Raw genomic sequence first — 23,222 nt, 5'->3', positions numbered from 1 at the left:
TGCAGTGCAGAAGGTACCAGAGCTCCCAGGGTCCAAGAAAGCGTAAGTATGCACAACTTTATTACTTTTCTGACTTTTCACCCGCACAGCCACAATGGAAAAAACAGCAGTATCCTCTTCACCAGCCCCAATATGACCACATGTCTGCTGCTGCTCAGGTACAATGCTCACAGTTTCTTTGCAGGATATCCTTGTAGTATCCTCCTTCTCCACATGCAGGACAGATGGGTGTTTCCTGTGACACACTTCACAATCCAAACGACTCCTACAGTCTTTGCTTGTGTGTCCATATTTCAAGCACCCAAAACACACACCTTTCTCCTTTAGAAAGTGAATCTTGTCCTGTTGGGTCTTTCTTTTAAACTGAAAGCATTTTTCCAGAGTGTGATTAGTGAAATGGCAGAACAGACATTTGAGCTGATTACTATGGGCTGTTAAATTTTTCTTTTCTCTATGTTCATCCTTTATTACATTGATGCTGGTGGCAAAGGTACCACTTTTCCTTTTCTGCTTAACTTGAGTGGATAACTTTGTGTGGCTGGTGGGGAAAACATCATTAATATTTCCAAACAGCGGGTCTGAAACAATTTTGACTTGTTTTTCAATAAAATTTACAAAATCAACAAACACTGCTCTGCTTCCAGTTTGTTCCAGTATATCACATGCCACATTTCTCCACTTTTCCCTCAGTTTGTATGGAAGTTTCATTAGAATTGTCCTGAGGTTAGCTGGCATGTCCAACTCCTTCATGTACTTTATATGATGTACTACATTGGCGCAACCTCGAAGGAACAAAGCATATGACTGCAGAGCGTTAACATCCTCAGGTTTTATTGAGGGCCAATTATTGATTTTGTCCATATAAGCAGAAGAGATTGTGTGTTCACTGCCAAAATGTTCAATCAAAAGCGTTTTTGCTCTTTGGTAACCCAGATCAGAGGGCAGATGCTGACAACTTCTTACAATATTTCTTGGTTGCCCCCTAGTGTATTGTTCTAGGAAGTACAGACAATCACTGAAATTTTGAGTTTTATCCTCTATACAATTTTCAAAGGCTCTGAGAAAAGATTTAAAGTACAGGGGATCACCATCAAATACAGGTATATTTCTCATAGGCAGAGCAGAGGCTGTGTTTTGTTGGACCAACAGGGCAGTAATTTCATTTTGACGCTGCATGATGTTCAAAATGTCTGGAGAATTGGTAGATTGATTATTGTCGTGAGCATTTTGCAAAACCAGTGGTTGTGTACTTTGTCCTTGAGAAGCAGGAATAACATTAGGTATGGGTGGTTGCATCACAACATGTTTGGGTTTAGCACCAACAGGGACAGAATTTAATAAGCACCTAGGAGAAGGTTCAGAGTTTTCATTGGTGGGCACAAAATGGTCAGCAGTTGGATTTAGTTCATATTTTCCTGGAATTTCTGACCTTTCGAAGTAAGAGTTCATGCCATCTGATGTTGTAGATGCACATTTTGACACTTTAGAGCCACACTTTGAATTTATTTCTAGAACCTTCAATTTTGCGTTTGTCACCTTTAATTCTGCTTCCAAAGCAAGTTGTTCCTTTTCTCTCCTTAAACATTCCTGTTTCTTCTGTAATTCCTCTTGGTCCTTTTCCTGTTTCCTTCTTAATTCCTCTTGTTCAAGTCTTATTTGTTCCTCCTGCGCCTCCAAAATGTGCTTTTGTTTTAGAGCAGCCATACGCTCCTGTAATGCTGCTTTATCTGCTTGTGCTAATATTTTTGCAGATGCACTAGAGGAAGTTCTTGACAGTTTAGAGCCAGCTTTTGAGCGCGCTGCAGAACCTTTATTGGAAACACTGTCCTCAGGCCTAATATCAGTTTGATTATCAGGCGGTTTAATTGGAAGTTCATATAAATGGCCTGTATTTGATAACCACCCTTTGACATCATCAATAAAGTTTGAAAACAGTTTTTCCTTTTGTTCAAAATATGTATTCTGTCTTTCCTTTTCATCCTGAGGTATGTTCAATGACACGAATGACAAATGATGTTGTTTTGCCTCATTAACACATGTTATCATTTGACCCAAAAGAGACTTGACTTCACCGATATTGTCTGCAGAATGCATTAATTCATCCATTTGATTCATGAACAATTTGGCTTGTCTGAATTTCTTCGATCTCTTTTCCTGACACGTTTGCATAAAAAACATCATTCCTTTAACAGTAAAACTTGTACGTCTCTTTATCGCAAGCGCCGTGTCACTTGTGGCTTTGGATACAACGTCAGACATTTTTACTTTCTATTGACGTTGGCCACGTGCACACACAGTTATTTACCAAGGTTAAATAAAGCACATACCTTGCGGAACTTTGTTTGTAGCGTTGTTGTCTTTGCGCACGGAGTTGAATGCGAGCAGTGATTGTTGTTGCGCGCGTCCGTGCGCGTCACCTGTGAAGGCTTTGGGCCAGCCTTTGCGAATCCAAATGTAACAAACTTCAATCCTCCATTCCGTAAATGCAGCTCCAGCGCTCCAATAGCGTCACCGTTATCCAGTACGGTGTCCAATGAAGCTTTACACTGTAGGATGGGTCGTGGCTTGATGTTTGCGCTATATCCAGTCCGCACCTTCGCGACTCCTAGGCCCAGCGTTGTCTCGAGCATCCAGGTAAGTAATCCACTTTCAATGGGGTAATCCAGCAAACAACGAGTCCAGGGGCGGGTTTTTTACTTATGTAGTGGCTATTTGTCCTTAAACTTAAACAAAACTAATAATAACAACCTTTTCAAATGGCCACTAAGGCTGCGTCATGGGTAGGCTTTACGCATGGTAAGAGGTACAAAAATAAACTGATGTCCATAGCCAAAGATGAGTTCGAGGAGGTTTATTTACACATATAAGCAAGCTCACAGACATTTCCTGCTTCCTCTCTCACGCTGTGGTAAAAAACCATATGCCCTCGCAGCCTTTCCGGTTCCTCCCACCTTAACCTATTTATGCAAATTAACATAGCACCACGTGACCAAACTATATAAACTATAACTTAAGCCTAAAATAAACAAAGTGCAAAAATAGCTCCAACACTTACCTTTAATAGTGGTGATAAATGTATCTTGCTACATACCGCCGACTTGTCAAACAAAAACTCTGAAATGTCTTCCACTTCTGCTTTTTGTATGAAATGTTGAAGTGTTTTCTTCCCAGCTTCAGTGAAGCCACAACGATTTCAGTATATTACAAATGCACACATTATCTGGTATACAAAAACATTTGATTTGATCCTGTTTGTAAAAGTCATTTTTTTGTGATTTACTGTTGTGATACATAAAATCATCCTACATAATGTAAATAACTTTCTTTTAAAACATAATCTTGATAACTTTAATATTGATGGACAATGATTGAATTTAAACTTTGATACTCCTCATCAGATTATGAGACTGAATTTCATATTTCTTATTTGATCTCCATTATCAGATAGGCAGACTTGTAAATCTGTGTTTACAAAAACTGGATCTCATTAATTAAGATTAATTTAGATTTAGTGTTTTTGTGTGGACAAACACCTAAAGCGCATAAAAAAGTGTCACGGTTATAACCCGTATCCGTGTGGACTAGGCCTCAGTAACATCATCACTCCTGACTACTCCCCCTCTCGCTCAAACTTCCGAAGTCAGGACTGATGTTGTTACTCGGCCCGAGGTCGAAGTGCTGCAGACCAAGTGCTCTTCCTCTTCCTATACAATATAGTTCCCATTTTTTATCTGCTTAAAGAAATCACCATGTTTTATTTTGTGTTACCATACTTACTCATGTACCAACTAATGTAATAGTCTTTAAATAGGGAAATTTTGGAAGTGTTTGGTGCTTAGAGGCTGCAGCATTCAAATACCAAGTCTTGCCTTCATAGTGTTAGATTTCTTGAATTTGACTGCTCAGTCTTTCATGGCTCGCCAACATATTAGAATGCATCTAATACGTAAAATAATAAGCAGGACCAAGTGCATGTGGGGAAAAGAGATTTAATGAAGGTTCTTATGTAGCATAGTTCTTCAGGAGCGATGTTGTCGTGTCAACCTTCTACATTCTTAACCCAAAGTTCTGTCTGTAGGACAGAACTTTATGCTTGATAACAAAAGGCCTACAAACAATAGAAACCTGTTAGGACCTCCTACAGGAGATTGGTCTATCGAGCAGTCTACACTGAGGAATGGTGATTCTTTGTTATTCACACTGATCAGTTTCTATAGGCCATTTGGTTCACACCTTCACTGCAGACATATATGTTAATTACATCAGGGCACAGTTGTAATGTAATCAGAAGGTTGATAACATCAGGGCACAGTTGCAATGTTAAGCATCAGACATTGATTACACATAAAAGAAATATACATAAAATCCTTCAATAGTCCACGGCCTTAGAAAGATCCAGACCTTGAATTGGAATGCAACCGGAGTCAAATGTGATGTTTTGAATGAACATTAATGATGAACACCTGCTGTATTTTTTTTATTTATAACAGTTTTTAATTACACATAAAACAAATAAAAATTTCAAAGTATACAAAGATATATTATACACAAGAAAAAAGGGAGAAGAACCACCCCCCACAAACAGGCACCAGATACAATGAAAAATAAACATCATAAACACATGTAATCAAACAAGCAAAACATGGAATTAAAAATACATCCGTGACCGTGAAGCTATCCCATGAACACCTGCTGTTAACAAACACAATCACTGAGGAAAAGATGAACAAGAAGAGATGAGAGCAACAGAAACACACGTACAACTGAACTACAGTTGAATATTAACAGTAAGTAACAGATAAACACATTCAAGATGATTAAACACAAACACCATTAACATCTTCACTTATTACAAACCAGTTTGACTTTATTTCTGTCAGGGCTTGTTTGAAGTCACCATTATAGTGATCAAAGTTTCCTTTAATTGAGTACTTGGCCCTCAGGTTTTAACATTAAGCTTTCTCTAAATGTTAAAATATTTTGTCAATACACGTTAGCTGCAGTCAAAGAAGCCATTTTCCTGGGAAGGGTCCAGGCCAGGATTTCGGGTACATCTTCCGGAAGTCGTATTTGGCGATTTATATGGTCACCCTTTATGGGCTCTCATAACACCTGAGCAGTGCCACAGACTGATCGACTCCATGCCACGCCGCATTGCTGCAGTAATTCAGGCAAAAAGAACCCCAAAAAAGAACTTCATGGAATGGGTTTCCATTGCCGAGCAGCTGCATAGCCAAGTTCAATGCAAAGCGTTGGATGCAATGGTGTAACTCCACTGGACTCTAGAGAAGTCTGGCAATCTGATGGACAAGTCTGGCATTGGTGGTTGCCAGGAGAACGGTACTTGCCTGACTGCATTGTGCCAAGTGTAAAGTTTGGTTGAGAGGGATTATGGTATGGGATTGTTCTAGGGTTTAGCCCCTTAGTTCCAGTAAAAGAAACTCTTAATGCTTCTTCATACAAAGACATTTTTGACAGTTTCTTGCTCCCAACTTTTTGGGAACAGTTTGGGAATGACCCCTTCCTGTTCTAACATGACTGTGCACCAGTGCAAAAAGCAAGATCCATAAAGACATGGATGAGCGAGTTTGGTGTGGGGGAACTTGACTGGGCTGCACAGAGTCCTGACCTCAACCTAACAGAACATCTTTGGGATGAATTAGAGCGAGACTGTGAGCGAGGCCTTCTCACCTAACATCAGTGTCTGACCTTACAAATGTGCTTTTAGAAGAATGGTCAATATTTCCCATAAACACACTCCTAAACCTTGTGGAAAGCCTTCCAAGAAGAGCTGAAGCTGTTATAGCTGCAAAGGGTCGGCCAACTCCATATTAAACCCCATGGATTAAGAATGGGATGTTATTCAGGTTCATGTGCATAAAAAGGCAGGTGTCCCTTAACTTTTGGCAATATAGTGTATAACAGAAACTAGATTTTACAAAAAGACAAGAATTTAAGAACTGTGCATTTAAACTCAATAATTTACAAAGTTAAAAGATACTATGATGATTGCAGTGTAGTTTGTTCTTCAGTATGTTTCTTCTTGTGAGTATAAAAACTTCCTAAATAGGCAAATCTCTCTCCACAGATCAAGCAGTGGTAAGGTTTCTCTCCAGTGTGAACTCTCTCATGGGTTCTCAGGACATCTGATCGAGCAAACGTCTTCTCACACTGAGAGCATTTGTAAAGTCTTTCTCCTGTATGAGTTCTCTGGTGCAATACAAAGTTAGACTGTCTATTAAAACTCTTCCCACAGACATTACAGTGATAAGGTTTCTCTCCAGTGTGAACTCTCAGATGGACACTGAAAGAAGTTGGACTGGAGAACGTCTTACCACAGTGAGAGCAGAGATAAGGTTTCTCTCTGGTGTGAACTCTCTCATGGATTATCAGCTGACCTTTCTGACGAAAACCTTTATCACAGTGTGAACATTGATAGGGTTTCTTCTCACTGTGTATTTTTTGGTGTGACTTTAATGAGCAGTTCCCTGTAAAAGTTTTTCCACATTCACTGCACTGATACGGTCTCTCATTGGTGTGGATACGCACGTGGTTCTTCAGATGAGGTTTGTGGTTGAATCTCTTCTCACAGTGAGGACACTCGTATGGTTTTTCTCCTGTGTGAATTCTCTGATGAGCAACAAGGTTTCCTTTGTTGGTGAAATATTTGTCACATTCAGTGCAGTTGAAAGACTTTACACTACTGTGTGTCTTCATATGAATTTTTAGATAAGATAAGAAGACAAAATTCTTCCCACAATGCTCACAGGCAAACAACTTCTTTGTCGTCTTCTTTTTCTCTCTGTGCTCTTCTGAATAATGACATCTCTGTTCTTGTAAGGTAGTAAAGCTGATCTTACATCTCCTGCAGGTAAAGCGTTTCTCTTTATTGTGTTTTCTCTCATGTCTCTTTAAATGTCTCTGTGAGCTCAATGTCTTTCCACAGGTGGTGCACGAAAATGTTTGTGCTGTCTGTCGCTCTTTTGATGTTGAGGACGTTATTTCTCCCTCAGAACATGAATCACTTTTCTCATCTGGAAAAAAACAAATCTATTTTACTTACATTTACACAAACTGTAAACACAGAAAACAAGATGTTGAATTAAGATGCTGTGTTTTAAAGGGGACAGAGAATGAAAAACCATTTTTACCTTGTCTTTGTTGAATAATGGTAGTCTACCCACATTCACAAACATACAAAAAGTGCTAAACATGCTAAACATCTCAGTCTCATAGAAAATCCTCTTTTAGAAATGTCAGCCAGAAAACAGCCCAATCTGAAAAACTGATGCTTATGACATCACAGGCATCTAACTGCCCCTCCACTTTAAAATAATTGGCTAAATTTTTTGAGTGGCAGCAAAGTCAGCCAATCAGTAATGAGATTGCAAGTTAAGCCAGTAGGGGGAGCCAAATAGGTGCAAAACCACTTTAAAATCCCCCACCCTAATAGAGCTATCTGAGAGAGGTTTTTAGGAAGCTTCTAAGGCATTACAGACCCAAACAAAAAAATGTTTGTCTACATGTCACATCACAGAACAAGGATAAATGCTCCGTTCAATCATTCTATGTCACCTTTAATATATTAATACAGAAACAGTACTCTTAAAGCTGCATGCAGCACTCAAGACAAATATATATGTGACTGTTTGTCAGAGGTGCAGTAGAAACTAAAATGACAAATTAAATAACAGAAGCCAATAGTAATTATTGTGATTTTATACCCCATTATATTAATCCCAGATAGCAGGAGAGTAGACAGAAACTATTGGATCTATGTTAAAATCTGTAGATTTGTCCATGTTAATTGCATAATAGTAATAAAACAATATTTCAATTTTAACAAACAACCATTGTGGTGATCAATGTTTCTTTAGTTGGGCTCTGAACTCTTATTTGATATTTTATGTGTTTAAGTAAGAACATTAATGCTGATAAAGAAAATATTGTTCAAAGATAATCTATGGTTGGTTACTTTTTAAGACAGATGTCAAGCTGAAATAACTTCTTTGTTCTAGATGATGATGTAGATTATTTTATGACCGTTATAAACATTCTGCTTTGCAAAATGGGGTGCACCGATAAATGCTGATAAACACTAAAAATACGTGGCAAATAACTATTCTGAATCACATAGCCGATATTATTTACAGCTATTTTATGTACTATGGAAGTTTGAGCAAGAGAGGGAGTAGTCAGAAGTGATGATGTTACTGCACGCCGAGGTCAAAGTGCTGCAAACTAAGTGCTCTTCTTCCACCATACAATATAGTTCTCATTTATATCCGCTTAGAAAAATCGCCAAATTTTATTTTGTGTCGCCATACTTACTTGTGTAACTACTCATATAACAGTCTTTAAATAGGGAAAACATGGAAGTAATTGGTGGCTTCTAATTTCCTCCCTGTTTGGATCCGTAGGAATGAATGGGGCTAGGCTAAATGCTAACACATTCAAGACACGCTGTACAAAGATTAAGTGCATACATTGAAAAAAGATTGGTATGTATTAATTCATCTAAGTTGAGGTAAGAACATAAAATATTGAAAAATGTTTTTCCTTTAACCTAAATACCTCAACAATGGTGACAATCATCCAGCTGATTCAGATAAACCGATTCAGCATGTATTGCAGCAGGAGGCTTACATCTGTTGATTGTCACCATCAGTGTTGGGGGTAATGTGCATTACATAATAATATTACTTTTCTGAAGTAACGAGTAAAGAAATGCATTAATATTAAGATGTACATATTAATATTTTAGTTACTTTTGTTTTGTTTTTGTTTAATTAATTATTTTTTTTAATTATGAATTAAATTGAATGTAGTCACATAGAATTACACACTTTATGTGTGCGCGTCTGAGCAGGAACAGTTTGAGTCAGAAACGGAGATGACAAGCTTCACATTTCTTTGCGATGGAAATACGGTAGTCAAAACTTCTCAGTCATAAAAAACACCTGCAAGGTCTGAAAGAGATCAAGCCTCAGCCTAACTAATGCAAACACGCATTTTTTTTTATTTAAATCTTTTTTCAGCATTAATGGAGGATGCAAACATGATATCGATTCAATGCAATAATAAAAAAATTACTCAATGGTTGTTACTATCTGGAAATGCCCTTAAAGTGTAATCTGCAAACATATTAAAAACAACCGAACAACAATAAAGTATGAAATAACATACCTGAAGGAATAAAATCATCATCAGCGTTGTCATAATTATCCTCCTCCTCATCATCATCATGATTGTCTTCATTGTAATCAGTGTGATCTTTCTCTTCTGTGGTTTCTCTTCCCGTCTCCATCATGAGGTTCCTGCAGTCGATGAGTTTGACTGAACACATCTTGAGTTTGGTCTGCAGGATCTGCTGCTGTTCTCCAGCGTTCCAGACAGAATCCAGAGACTCTGTGGAGGTTTGATCAGTAGATTCCTCATCCTGTAAACCCTGATTACTGTCACACACTGTAGTGTCCTGAGCGTCTGTGGGCTTTGACTCAGTATAACAGAGTAAAGTCAGACTGAGCTCGGAGTCCTGTGTGGAAGATTCACAACAAACACACACAGAGTAAGATTAGAAATGATTTGATGTTGTCTGATTCAGGTAAAGGATGTTTAAGCTGTACAAACCTCTCTCTTCAGTCCTTCATCTCCTCTTAACCTCAGCTTTGTCTCCAGTAACGCCACCTCTTTCTTCAGCTGAGAGATTTCTGTGATGAAATCATCAATATCCAGCATGGACAGATCAGTTCCTACTGATTTACAGCACATCTCATCCATCATCATCAACACTAAAATACACAGAGACAAGACTCTGTTTACACTCAATAAAACACTCAAGAGAGAAAAACACTGAGGATACACAAACACATCACACGCGAGCTCCTTCTTCTTCTTCTTCTTCTTCTTCTTCTTCTTCTTCTTCTTCTTCTTCTTCTTCTTCTTCTTCTTCTTCTTCTATTAGGCTTAATGTCGGTTGGCAACTTGACTAAAATGCGCATTACCGCCCCCTACTAGACGGAAGTGTGGGCATTAGAATTACGTCAAAGGAAAGATAAAAAATAAATAATAATACAAATAAATGAATAAACACTATCAAATTCTTTCACTTAACCCAGTATGTTTCAAAAATAAAATTTGTGAATTGTGTATTCTCCCAGATGTTTTCCCTAATAAATGCTCAAGTGTCATGCTTTGTATATCCATATGTGTTTTTAATTCGCGACCACGCGAATTCGCGAACACGCGAGCTCTTTCTTTCTTTCTTTCTTTCTTTCTTTCTTTCTTTCTTTCTTTTTTTCTTACTTTCTGTAGTAGGTTTATCGGCGGACTAAAAAGCTGCAGAGCGCCTCCTGCTGTTCAATTGTGTATTACTGCCATCCGCAGTTCATCTGAAGAACTCCGCCTCATAGTTTATATCGTCGTATTAAAGCCTTTGTTATTACATAATCCTTATTTCAAGACACTGCTTGTTATTTGTCTCTGATATAAATAGCATTTTAATGACATGAACATGATTAAAAACTTATAAGAGCTGTATTCACTGCCATAAATTCAACATACATCCCTGCTGAAAAAAAAAACAATAAAACCATTCCAGAAATTCCTAATGGTTTCCTTTAAAATACCAATAGGAACATTTAGCTTTTGCCATTAAAACCACTACAATGTCCCACCAATTTACCCCACCAATAGAACCCAACACATGCCAGTAGAAACCAACAGAGACCATTATAGTTTCCAATACAACCAATAAAATTCCCCTTAAAACCAATAAATCCAATAGAATTTCTGTGATGGTGTCTATTGTTTTTTTTTTTAGCAGGGCGGTAGAATATCCAGCTTTTAAGAGGATAGTTATAGTTATCATCAAGATTCCTGTGACAGCACCGGCAGATCTCACCTGTAGGTGTCAGTATAGTAACTTACAGTTCAACTCGAACGCACCTTACAACTACAAATGCCGCGTTCACTGTCACGGAAAAAAACTTTCATTTACCAGTGTTCGTTTATATTTATTAAAGGAAACTTAACTAAGTTAAATCTCGTTAGGTGATATTTGTCAACTGAAGGATGAGTAATTTAAATTCAATCCCATGATTCAGTGGAGCAGACCTCAGACCTGCGTCAGGTGAAGATTGAGAGATCAGATATAGTGTACACTACACTAGTGTTCACTTCTGAGGACCTGAAACACCCGACGACTGACTTTATATGAACAATATTCATGAAAAGACTCGAGTGAAGCATTGCTTTGGGTTTGTCATTGATGTGATTTGTCAATCATCATGGATTGGGGTTCAGATCTGTGGGTAAGTCTGTTACACCTGTTTATTCATCTTTACACAAATCTTTCACACCTTTGGTTTTTCATTTTAAGAGTTTGTGCATGAGTTTCTGATTTAAACCGCTTAAATGTGTTTGCTAGTTAAAATGACAAATGGCCAAACCCTTTAAAACCAGTCAGCAGACCAACAAACCGTCATTGACTGGTCTAACATGTGTTTAATAACAGACTTGTCAACTAAACTTCTGTTTTTATTATTATTGTTTAATATTAACAATCAACACGACACCGTTTAGTAGTTATTGCATGCTAGCTAGCAAACACAAGAAACGAGATAAGAGTACAGATAAGTGAGTTTTAAAAGTTAATATTTAAAAACAATATATATGATAGTATATTTAAATGCATATGTGTGTAGTACAGGTATGATAGTGTTAATGTAGAAGTTGTGCATCACTATATAGGAACACTAAGCAATGTGCAATAAAATATATAAAACATTTCAGATGTGGGTTTCCCAGTATACACCTATAGACATACATAACATTTCTGCATTCATCAGACACTTTAAGTGCTATGTTGACACAAAATATACTAAATAGACTTTGATGAATATTTAAGTTAAATACTTTTTGCAAATCATTTGATGAAAGTGTATTATGATTTCCTTATAGAGACTGAGCTGTTGTGGGTGGTACAGGTTAAACTGGTTTGGAGAAACACTTATATGCTGAAGAATCTGATCTCAGAACAGAAGTAAAGGCTTAGACAAACTGCATCTGATCATTTATTTCTCCTAAATGAATATGTTGTGCGCACACATGCCTTCGTGTTTTACTTTATATTGTGGTATCTCAGTTAGTTTAAGTGTAGTGTGTTTGCATCATGTGACCCAGCAGCCTGTAGTAACAGTACTAGTGTTAAGTGGTTTGACCCGTCGAGTTAGTTTGACTGAGGATAAAATCTACACAGAGAGAGAGAGAGATGACATACCGCACCTATATTTCAAAGAGTTAAATGTCATGCATACCAGAAACACACACCCTGTTTACTGCCTGATTTACTCTAGTAAAGTAATCTTTACATGTGAAGTGTTTAATGACTACAGATTATATGGAGTGGGACACCTAAAGAACCCATTTGTGCTGTGGGACAATATAATGTAATGTGATAATAATGACATGTGATGTAATGAGATCTTTTTCTTAAGTGACGTCGAACGAGTTATCGTGTAAAAAGATTTTTCCTTTGTTAAAGCATGCATTGATAAGATCACTTTACAATAAGTGGTGTCAGTTTTGATCTTTGTTTTTTACTTTTACAAAAAATAACCCGATACAAATACAGGAGAATCATGAAAGAGAGCAAAAAGTATTATTAAACAAACTAAATAAAACATAAAAATAAACAAAAATAAATAAATGGAAAATAACAACAAAACGATCCCAGATGTCAGTTTTGATGTTGTGTTATGTTTGTGTTTGCAGGATCAGAATGATGTGATTGAAAGACACACTCAGAGTGGATTGGAGGTCTTGGAGCGTTACGTGAAGTTTGTCAAAGAGAGAGCGGAGATCGAACAGAGTTACGCCAAACAGCTCAGGCAAGATACATTGTGTGTGTGTACGTGTACGTGTGTGTGTGTGTGTGTGTGTGTGTGTGTGTGTGTGTGTGTGTGTGCATCATTGTAAGGAGACGATATCTTTCAGTTAGGGAAATTTGTCAACCGGTAGAGATTTGGCACTATCGTCTCTATCGAGCTTACACGACTATGTCACGTTGCTGTGCGCGTGCCCACGAAAACGTAACATTTGTACACACGTATTTAATCACTGTAGTTTAAAAACAAGTGATTGTAAGGTATTAAAAACATAAATAACAGAGATATATGCACACTGTTTTTGTGTGAGAGCCGTGCATCTGCTGCTCATTGAGCTCGTGAGAATGACTTTTGTTTGTTTTCTTTTTTTATGCTTGTACAATGTTTTTGTGAGAATTATTAAAATTTTATGGCATTAAATATTTTGATAACAAAAAAATGTCGTAATATATCTTTATCATTATCAGGATATTAAATTAATACTACTTTCATATAAGATTTTGGTCATATTGTCCACCCCTACTTTCAGTCATATTTGTGTTTTTTTTCTGCAGGACTCTGTGTAAGAAATATTCCAGACGAGGCATCAAAGAAGATCAGGAGATAAAGTGAGTCTGCTTCTTATTGATTTCTTTAACTTTTTCCCCGCCAGCGTTTTTGAAAAAAAAATGATTGCCAGCCAGCGCCAAGATTTTTTATGATTTTTTAAGGTTTAATGTCTTCCATTCTTTAAAGTTATAAACGTACAATATATATCAAATGAAAGAACAACACTTTGCTTTCAAACAAACAAAAACGTTTCATCCTATCTTTATTAGTTCTCTTTTATCACCTTTTAAATATGGGTCGGTTTCTTCAAAAATACAAAATTTGAGCAAAAAGCTGAAGCTGAGCGATCATCAAAACATACACAGAGTTTTTACTGTTTTTGGATCAGTGGATGCTTCATTGTTTAAGTTGTGTAAGAGCGACACCTAGTAGACAATAGCGGAAAAACGAATTGGGCTAAAAACTCGTCAGGGAAGCGTTTTCTGATGAGATATCTAAGAGTTAAAGAGTTAACTGGAAACTATAAAGTTTGTAAGCTTTTTGTGTAGTGAAAAAATCTGAAAGCTGCGAGGGAAGATTGTCAAGAAAACTAAACTATTTGTTCAAAATAAATGTATTCTCATTCCAAAAACAAACCAAACATATTGATGACTCATCGTGCTTGTCCAATCAGATGCTTTCCTCAGTCCTGCCCCTAATACTAGCTGGAACTGACTGTAGTCTTATTTCATTTTGTTATATTTGCTAGAACAAGTTGTAAACGTATCATGCAGCTTCCTACTTTACTCTTACAATTAAAGTGTGTGTTAACACTGTAGGTGTGTTTAAAGTACATCAAAGTACTGCGAGAACTTTTCCAAATCAAACTCCTTTGTATGATATCCCGCATCGCTCTCACTGTGCTGTGATGTCATCTGCCTGTTTGTTCTTGGGCCGCCGCTTGAAGTCGAACACATCTTATATGAACTAGAAGATGCAGATGAAGTGAATTCATAATGTTAAGTGAACCAATCAGAATGCATGTTGTTGACTGTGTCAGCAGATTGACCAATCAGCAGGCGTTTCAGGAGGTGTTGAATGAGCTGAATAACTATGCGGGCCACAGAGAGCAGCTGTCAGAGAACATGACAACGACCATCTGTGTAGAGCTCACCAAAAACCTCTCCGACCTTCGGCAGGAGCGCAAGAACGTAAGACAGACCAATGAGTGTTTGTGTGTGGATCTCATCTGCATATCATTATCATATTCTATATATTCCTCCTTGTGATGGTACAAGACATTAGGAAATCATATGAGATGCAGACTATAAATGCCCTTTGTGCTGTGCTGTCACATTACATTACTAAAAATCATTCAGTATCAAGACTTTATTGTCATTTCAACCAGTGCAGTGCATGAGATGACGTTTCTCTAGGACCAGTGTCCTTTTCTTGTTTCAATATCAATATCAAAATATTTGAAAAAGCAAAACTGTACAAAATACTTATCAAGTTAAGATTTCAGCTAAAACTTTACCTCTGACCAAGTCGTGTTTTAATTGTTTTAAACAAGCATATATACAGTTATGCATTATAGTTTTCAATAAAAATAAACATATTTAAATGCTAATGTTGGGCCTGCGCTGCTTTAATAAATCAAGCCCCAGTTCTGCATATAAATACAAAAAACCTCTTTAATGTTGTTCATTAAATCTCTCTTACAGTATCTGTCTGATATTAAGAAGTCTCAACAGAACCTGGAGAGCACTTATAAACAGCTGGAACTTGTGAGTATTTATATGTGAATGTGTGACTGTCACCATATGTGTGCGTTTGTAGCTCTTTTTGGTATAACATTGCACTAGCACAAATGTGTACTGCACATACTAAAAAATAAAGAAATGTACAGCTTGAATGAATGAAGGTTTTGGATACGGTTACTGTTTGAAGATCCTTTTAAACTCCAGGTGGTGACATGTAAAACGTTTTTCCACCAAATCAAATACATCAGGAAAACAATTTGTGGAAATATGAAAATAGATAAGATTTTAAAATACGTTAAGGGGTCATATGATGTTGATAAAAATATAATTATTTTGTGTATTTGTTTTGATGCAGTGTCTTTACGCAGTTTAAGGTACACACATTTCATCACCTTATTTTCTACATACAGTCCATTATTCTTGCTCCTCTATGCCTCGCCTTTCTGAAACGTGTAGATTTTTGCAAAGCTCATCCATCTGAAAAGCGCGGTGTGCTCTGATTGGCTGAATACCTTGTGTGATGGAAATGTGACAGCCCTTACCATATTTGGAAGGTCGGATCCCAGAGCGCAGAGTCTATACGATATATCGGGCGATGGCGACAATACTACAGCGAGAATAAAAGTTACAGGGTTCCAATGGGGGTTCTTGAAATCCTTGAAAGTTTGTGAATCTGGGGGGGGGGGATTCAAGGCTCTGGGAAGTTTGTGAAAATATACATACATAGATACAGGTCATTGAAAGTGCTTGAATATATTTTATGCAATTTTTTTGTAGTGTTGGATAATAATATCAAAAAAATTGTAGACTTTTCAAGCACACATGCTAAACATGTTAAATGTTTTTAAAAAAACATGCGAATGTTGATTCATACCAAAATGGTTTTTTGCATAGTTGTGTTTGACACATGAAAACGTCTCATGGTTACGTATGTAACTGTTGTTCCCTGAGAAGGGAACGAGACGCTGCGTCTCCCTTGCCATACTTCCTGTAACGCCATCTTTGGCAATATTTCAGATAGTGATATACTTCCTTGCTCCCGCGTCACCTTGTCTTTATCGTTAAGCCTCACCATTGGTTGAATTTGATATACACATTTAGACGCACTTATCCCTGGAGGTGTCCACAAAGTGTCACCATAGTGACGCATTGCAAGTTCCCTTGAAAGGGATCTGTAACAATGTATCTTTAAAGGGAACACGATGTAACCTTGCTCTCACTTGAAATGTGTCCCCACATTTAGTCCTTGAATTTGAGGGTATTGGACCTGGAAAGTTCTTGAAAGTTCCTTGAATTTGAAGTTAACTAAAGTGTGGGAACCCTGAAGTTGCGCCTTCTTTCTTTGCGTATACATTTGGGTGGTGTTATGCAAATCTTCTCACACAGTGATGTAGATATGTGGGGGTGTTTTAGGAAGGTGTTCACTTTTAAACAGAACTGGTTGAGTTTGAGACTTTAATCTTTGCGACTTTACAGATCTTCTATATGCACAAACAACTTTTAACACTCCAAAGACAAAGGAAAACATGAAATCACATCACAAGACCCCTTTAAGAAATACAATCCTTTTAATATCTACAAAACATAAAATATATACAATGATACACATACACAATAAAAACGGAGTCATAATGGATGTTTGATTGATGTCTACTCAGAGTAAGAAGAAATTTGAGAAGGAATGGAAAGAAGCAGAGAAAGCCATACAGCTGACAGAGAAAGTCCAACAGGATCCCAGCTCAACTAAAGCTGATGTAGAGAAGGTACACACACACACACACACACACACACACACACACACACACACACACACACACACACACACACACACACGCACGCACACACACACACACACACACACACACACACACACACACACACACGTTCACTACTAGGGGTGGTACCCCACGACAAGATACTATGCATTGCTCACAATAACGATAAAGTTACGATTCGCCGATTCTCTGATAATCAATGTATTGGTTGCTAATCCTATGATGATAAATAAATGAAATCTGCCAAACTATGAAAACAAAATGTCCAGGAAAAGGTTAAGTGGAACTTTTGTGTCTTTATGCAAGTCCACAAAAACATCCTTTTTTTACTAGGAGTACTGTATTCCCTGACTTCACATTTTGGGAGTGCAAGCAGAAATGTAGGGGCACCCCTTATATCCGTGATGGCTATGATTTACTTTTTCCCATAATAACTGCATTACTGACAAATACATTGATAATAAATAGACTTAACTCTTTATGCATTTGGTGCACATGTCATTATGCACAATTGATCAAACTTTCAGAATAGAAAACAAAATATAAATGTCTTTGAAATTAGCCATAGAGATTCCATATGCTGATCTTAGGTCTGCAGCTAGGAAATATAACCAGGACAGGTTGTAATTGATTTGTTGCATGTAACATGCATTATTTTATTATACTATAGTTATATCTATTGTTATCCAGTTAACATATTATAATGAGATGACTGGCATGGCTTTATACTTTCTTGTCTTCTATCTAAATTTCTTGACCTGGGCACCTGATAACTTTATATCTGTAATGTTGGTGTTAATTTATAAGATCTCCTGCTCTCTCTATCTCATCTATGTAATGCTAATTACCCCTTCTCGTGGTTGAATCTGTGTTTGATTTCAAGTTCACATGCGGCTGCGCAGATAATCGGTAGATTACTAAGCTCAAGGTGAAAAAGAAGACCCTCGTCTTGCAAATGAACGGTAAAAACGCGGTCGCGCATTTTGTTTTTGTTGGCTCTTATTTGATTCTCATTATGCCAGAGACAGACAACTATACATCACTTTTTGTTTTGTCCCACCCCTACTCACTACACACACATAAAGCTGATGTAGAGAAGGTTCAAATAGTTGTGTATTTGTTTTGCGTGTGTATTTTAGGTCAAACAGCAAGAATTCTCCCGCATACACATCTCAGATGTTTGTAAGAATGAGTACGCCTCACAGCTACAGAGATACAACAAAGATCAGGAGAACTACTATCACTCAGAGATCCCCACAGTATTTAATGTGAGTCTTTATCTACATTCAACATCTATATAATCATCATCAGTCTGCTGACTCCGCCCCCTGCCTGTCAATCACAGAAGCTGCAGGATATGGAGGAGAGGCGGATCAAGATGCTGGCGGATGGATACGTTCAGTTCTCTGAAACCGAGAAGCAACTCCTGCCCAACGTTAACAAGTGTTTAGATGCGATCAGCGCAGCGGGGAGAAACATTAATGAGAAACAGGTTTGTCAGGTCAAATTTATTAATATAGCGCTTTTTTAACAATGTTTTTCAAAGCAGCTTTACAAGAAAATAGGAAAAGATTAAATATCTAGTGTATTATATAGAATATATAGTATTATTGCAATGTTTATTGTCAACAGATATAATAAAATGATAAATACTTTTTTCTTGGCATATCAAACCTGTAGTCAATTAATATGATTAATGACAGGTGTCATATCAGACACTAGACACGGCTTTACATCTTACATGAAAATGGAGCTTTGAAGGAGAGAAAATGATATAAGAGCAGAAGTTTGACATGACATAAAGAATTTACAATGTGTGTGTGTGTTTAGGACACAGCAGTGCTCATAGATCAGTATAAATCTGGTGCAGCGCCCCCTGCTGATGTGGAGTTTGAAGATTACAGTCAAGTCATCAAACCTGCTGTCAATGAGAACACAGCCCAACATCTGCCCAAAGTTCGCATCAAACTGTTTCACAAGAAAAACAAGGTAGATACACATCCTGAGACCATGGAGATTTGTCTCTGTGAATCTGCCTGATTTTTTTCTGGATGCTCCTGACATCAACACAAAATCTTGTAGTCCAGTCAATGTCATATATTACTTTTTTAAGTTGCACATCCTTAATATTTGTTTAAGATTTAAGGAAAATTGGGCGTTCAGGAGTTTATCCAAACAATGCCATGCCCTGTGTTTTAAAGAAAATATTTGAACAGTTTTTGTGTTTACAGGTAACATCTCCTGATAAAAACACGGTACGGTAAACAGTTTTATTTCTTTACATAACATCTCATAAAGTTAAATAAATTTGATAAGTTGATCATCTTGTTTTGTGCACAGTTTGATATTGAAAACAAATATTGTAACACTATATTCAGAACTTCATTTCTTTAAGATTTTTGTAATATAATATCCACAAGCGACTTGCACGGTATGATAAATATCATGCAGTTGTGTACTTGCAGTATCCCAAAGATTCCCAAGGTTTTTTAAATCATGAGAAATTCTTTAATTTATAATGTCTCTTCCCTTTTCATTAGCTGCGTTTCCACTATTTGCGCAAAACTTTAGCATTATATTGTCATTAAATGTCAATAAAAAAAACTATTGGAAAAACATTTACTATATGATTTCCACCACACTAGGCATTTTTTTAACGAATGAGACGTAAGAGTAATACCCAAACATTAATGCCAAGGAAAGCCCCTTATAGTAGCACCAACGTATAGGTGTTTCTTGGAGGTAATAGTAGACTATTTTATTCAAAAGAGATTTATCCAAACATTATCGACCTCTTAAAAAAGCCTCTTATAGTTGGGAGCTGACACATATTGAGGTGTTTCTGGGAGGTTTTAGGTTATACCACGTTATCTTCAAATAATAATTATGTGACTTACTTACATCAAGTGACCTGAAAATGCCAATAAACTGTTTCCATTGCAGTTTTGCTAAATAAACCTTTTCTGAATTGCCTGAAAAACCACCTCATGTGAGGGTAAAAACTTTTTTGTGATATATGAGAGTTTTTGTGAAATGTATGTGTTTCCATTAGCCATATTTTCAATGTCCGTTTGTGCAATTTAAAGTGTAATGAAAACGCAGCTATTGTCACCTATCACTAATGTAATATCTGTGCTATTCTTGATTTCTGCTTATGCTAGATCTCTGGATGATGAAAACGTCAGTACCTGCGTTTCCATTACCCTTCAAATTGTGCAAATTGTAGTAGCGAATTTAAAACTCGGGCAATGGAAACATGGCAATTTCGTATAAACTCCTATATATCTTTAAAAAAAAATTTGCTCGGGTGAGGTGGTCTTTCAAGCAATTCGAAAAAGAAATATATCACAAAACGGATGCATTTACAGGACATTCAACATTTGTAAAAGTCACATGATCATTTTTAAAATATGGTGCGGTATGTTTGATTGGAGGACAAGACAGAGGAGGTACGTTTAGTCGCACAACATCGGTTAAAGGTGCAGTTTGTAAGATATTTGCAGTAAAATGTCAAAAACCACGCCAGTGTTATATATTTTGTCCAGCTGATTACTATCAATATCTGTAATGTTTTCAACTACTTGTAAATCGTGAGAAAATTGCCATTCAAAACATTGACACAGGGCAGTGCAGTCTCCTATTAATGACGTTAATATCCATGTGACCCTTTGTCACCGCCTTTACTGACGTAAAAAACCACATGACAACAGTGATCGAGTTCGAAAAAATAAAATGGTGGCCAAGGAAGCGACTGGAGCACAAATTTAGGGCAAATAAAGGTATATTTTCACTTTTTACACATTTTAATTGCATTTCTAGCGAGAAATTAGTATTGTAGTTTTCAAATATGTGATTAGTTATCACAAATGGGCTCTGTATTTATATTTCAAACACGCTGCCTTCATGCCTTCGCTGCCTTCATGCCTCCATACTCATGGCCTCATGAGGCAGCGAAGCAACAAGTCTTTCGGACGCAGCCTGTGTCGTGGACAAATGCGAAACTGTGGTGCTACGCGCTTGCTTATGGACTTATGGATTACTTTTTACCGTCTGCCGCTGGTCCCATAATCCCATAATTCCACGCTGCTTCAGAGCGTCATTAAACAACGTCATTTGATGTTATTGTGTTTTGGCGGCATCTAGTGGTAAAAATTCTACGTATTCAACCTTTAATGGAAAGTCGTCATTTCACAAAGTTTTTTTGTTGACATTTAGAAAATAACGCTAAAGTGTTGCACAAATCTGTAATGGAAACGCAGCTACTGTTTTACTCTCCTTCATAGCATTATCGAGCTTTGCCTTTATTATTGTTTTAAAAATGTGACCTCTGGTGGTGAAAAAAGTGACATATTGTGCCTTTAATGTTTTAGTGTTTATACTTTCAGTTACAGGATCACTATAGTGTGTATTTCTCATGCGTATAGTGTTTATGAATGTGTTTGTTTGTTTGTTTGTGTGTGTGTGTGTGTGTGTGTGTGTGTGTGTGTGTGTGTGTGTGTGTGTGTAGCAATCTACAAAGGACTTCAGTCGTCTCCCTTCTGAAAAGAGAAAGAAACGTCTGCAGGAGAAGATTGATGATCTTAATAAAGAGCTTCAGATAGAGAATGAGAAGAGGTACATAGACCGCATCTATCAGATCAACCCGTCTCTCATTTACTGTAGCACATTAAAGTTTTCTCTCTGTCTGTCTGTCTGTCAGTGAGGCTTTACAGAAGATGAAAGGAGTTTATGAGATGAATTCTCAGCTTGGAGATCCGTCCAGTTTACAACCTCAAATCACACAAAACGTTTATAGCATAGCCAATCTGAAAGGAGAACTGAAGAAATATCAGGTATACACACTGTACATACACAAGTAACATATGAGTTTATACACGTATGTAGGCATTGTATAATCGTTTGTGTTTGTGTGTTGTGTAGACACAGTTGGATGAAGTTGGTGGTGGACCAGGATTACACAATCAGACCAGGTTTGTCCTTTACACACATTGTAAGATTTTGTGTGTATGTGTTTATTTCTTTTATAGATTTGTTTGTAGTTCAGTGCTGTTTTCTGAATGTGTTGTGTGCTTTTATTTGTGTGTTGAGTGTGTATGTGTTTTACATTATGTTTAAGTGAAGGTTTAATAGGTTGTGTTGTGTATGTCATGTAGTTCAGTGTGTGTTTTTGTTTTGGGCAGCTCCAGCGTTTCTCCATCTTCTGATATTTATGATTTTGATGAAGACTTTGATGTGGATTTACCCATCGGTCAGTGTACAGCACTTTATGATTTTAACGGTAAGTTCTTGCTCTTATTTTTTTTATTTTCATGTTAACCTCTTTACTCGTTTGGTCTTGAAACAGCTTTAACAACTACACATACTATAAGACCTGTGTGTGTGTTTCAGGTGGTAGCGAAGGTTCTGTGTGCATCCAGATGGGCGAGCAGCTCAGTTTGATGATGGAAGATCAGGGCGATGGCTGGGCCAAAGTTCAGAGGTCCAACGGAGACGTGGGATATGTGCCATCGTCCTACATCAAGTACATCTGATTTCAACTTCATCACCTCCAATTCAATCCAACCTTCAGTTCAATTCAATTTTATTTATATAGCGCTGTTCAATTGTTTCAAAGCAGCTTTACGTTAAAAAAAGCAGGAGAAACATCAGCGGACAACATAAGAAGCAGACTACAGTGGCTAAGATTAAACCGTAGTAATAATGTAACTTTGTTATAAGCGTAGCCATCTTTGAGCTCCTTTGTGTAAGACTTCTGGTGAGCCACTAAAGCTAATGTTAGTTGTATTGCGGGGGACACGAGTGGACGTGCACCCATTATCCACACATCCATCCAGTAAAACCTTTCATAGGATCTGACAGCGAACAATAAATACAATAATTGTTTGAAAACAACTAATATTATGCTGATAAAAATATGCAGATTTAGCTGGTTTATTTATTCTGCTACTATATATTATTACAAAAATGACATTACAGTACAGAATATATACGACATAAACGGCTTATTAGTTAATGTTTATAAAAGTTCTGAATGTGTTTGCGCATACTTTTGTTATGTTTTCAATGATTTTTTTTAAATAAGTAAATAATTTCATAAGCTCATGTCTTATCTACTGCATAATAACATTTTCATAAAACGGAAACAATACTGAATTTATGTAATAGTTTAATATGTTTATTATGGTTTGTTCAAATAACTTACAATGTGTTGAATGAGAAAGATGCTGCTGCTGACTGTCAGATCAATTAAAAATTGCAGTCTAAATAAA

General features: G+C 37.0%; 2 protein-coding genes across 2 annotated transcripts; one reads left to right on the top strand and one right to left on the bottom strand.

Annotated features, from left to right (window-relative positions):
* Nucleotides 1–4,012: 4,012 nt before the first annotated feature.
* LOC135750713 (uncharacterized) lies at nucleotides 4,013–10,732 on the bottom strand. Its single transcript, XM_065269675.2, has 4 exons — nucleotides 10,685–10,732; nucleotides 9,631–9,957; nucleotides 9,187–9,535; nucleotides 4,013–7,034 (listed from the first exon to the last, which is right to left on the bottom strand). Exons 1-4 carry the CDS (start codon nucleotides 10,730–10,732, stop codon nucleotides 6,001–6,003), a joined length of 1,758 nt encoding a protein of 585 aa, XP_065125747.1. The 3' UTR covers nucleotides 4,013–6,000.
* A 210-nt stretch (nucleotides 10,733–10,942) lies between these two features.
* Nucleotides 10,943–23,222, top strand: trip10b (thyroid hormone receptor interactor 10b). The gene is made up of 15 exons (XM_065269619.2): nucleotides 10,943–11,312; nucleotides 12,775–12,890; nucleotides 13,442–13,495; nucleotides 14,479–14,626; nucleotides 15,140–15,202; nucleotides 16,837–16,941; nucleotides 18,093–18,221; nucleotides 18,299–18,445; nucleotides 18,784–18,942; nucleotides 19,185–19,208; nucleotides 21,461–21,567; nucleotides 21,653–21,785; nucleotides 21,874–21,923; nucleotides 22,134–22,231; nucleotides 22,342–23,222. Exons 1-15 carry the CDS (start codon nucleotides 11,289–11,291, stop codon nucleotides 22,482–22,484), a joined length of 1,500 nt encoding a protein of 499 aa, XP_065125691.1. The 5' UTR covers nucleotides 10,943–11,288; the 3' UTR covers nucleotides 22,485–23,222.

Source organism: Paramisgurnus dabryanus, chromosome 4 (genome assembly GCF_030506205.2).
Source record: "Paramisgurnus dabryanus chromosome 4, PD_genome_1.1, whole genome shotgun sequence".
NCBI lineage: Eukaryota > Metazoa > Chordata > Actinopteri > Cypriniformes > Cobitidae > Paramisgurnus > Paramisgurnus dabryanus.
Note: the sequence above shows the minus strand (reverse complement) of the source record. Positions and strands in the feature narration are given on the sequence as shown.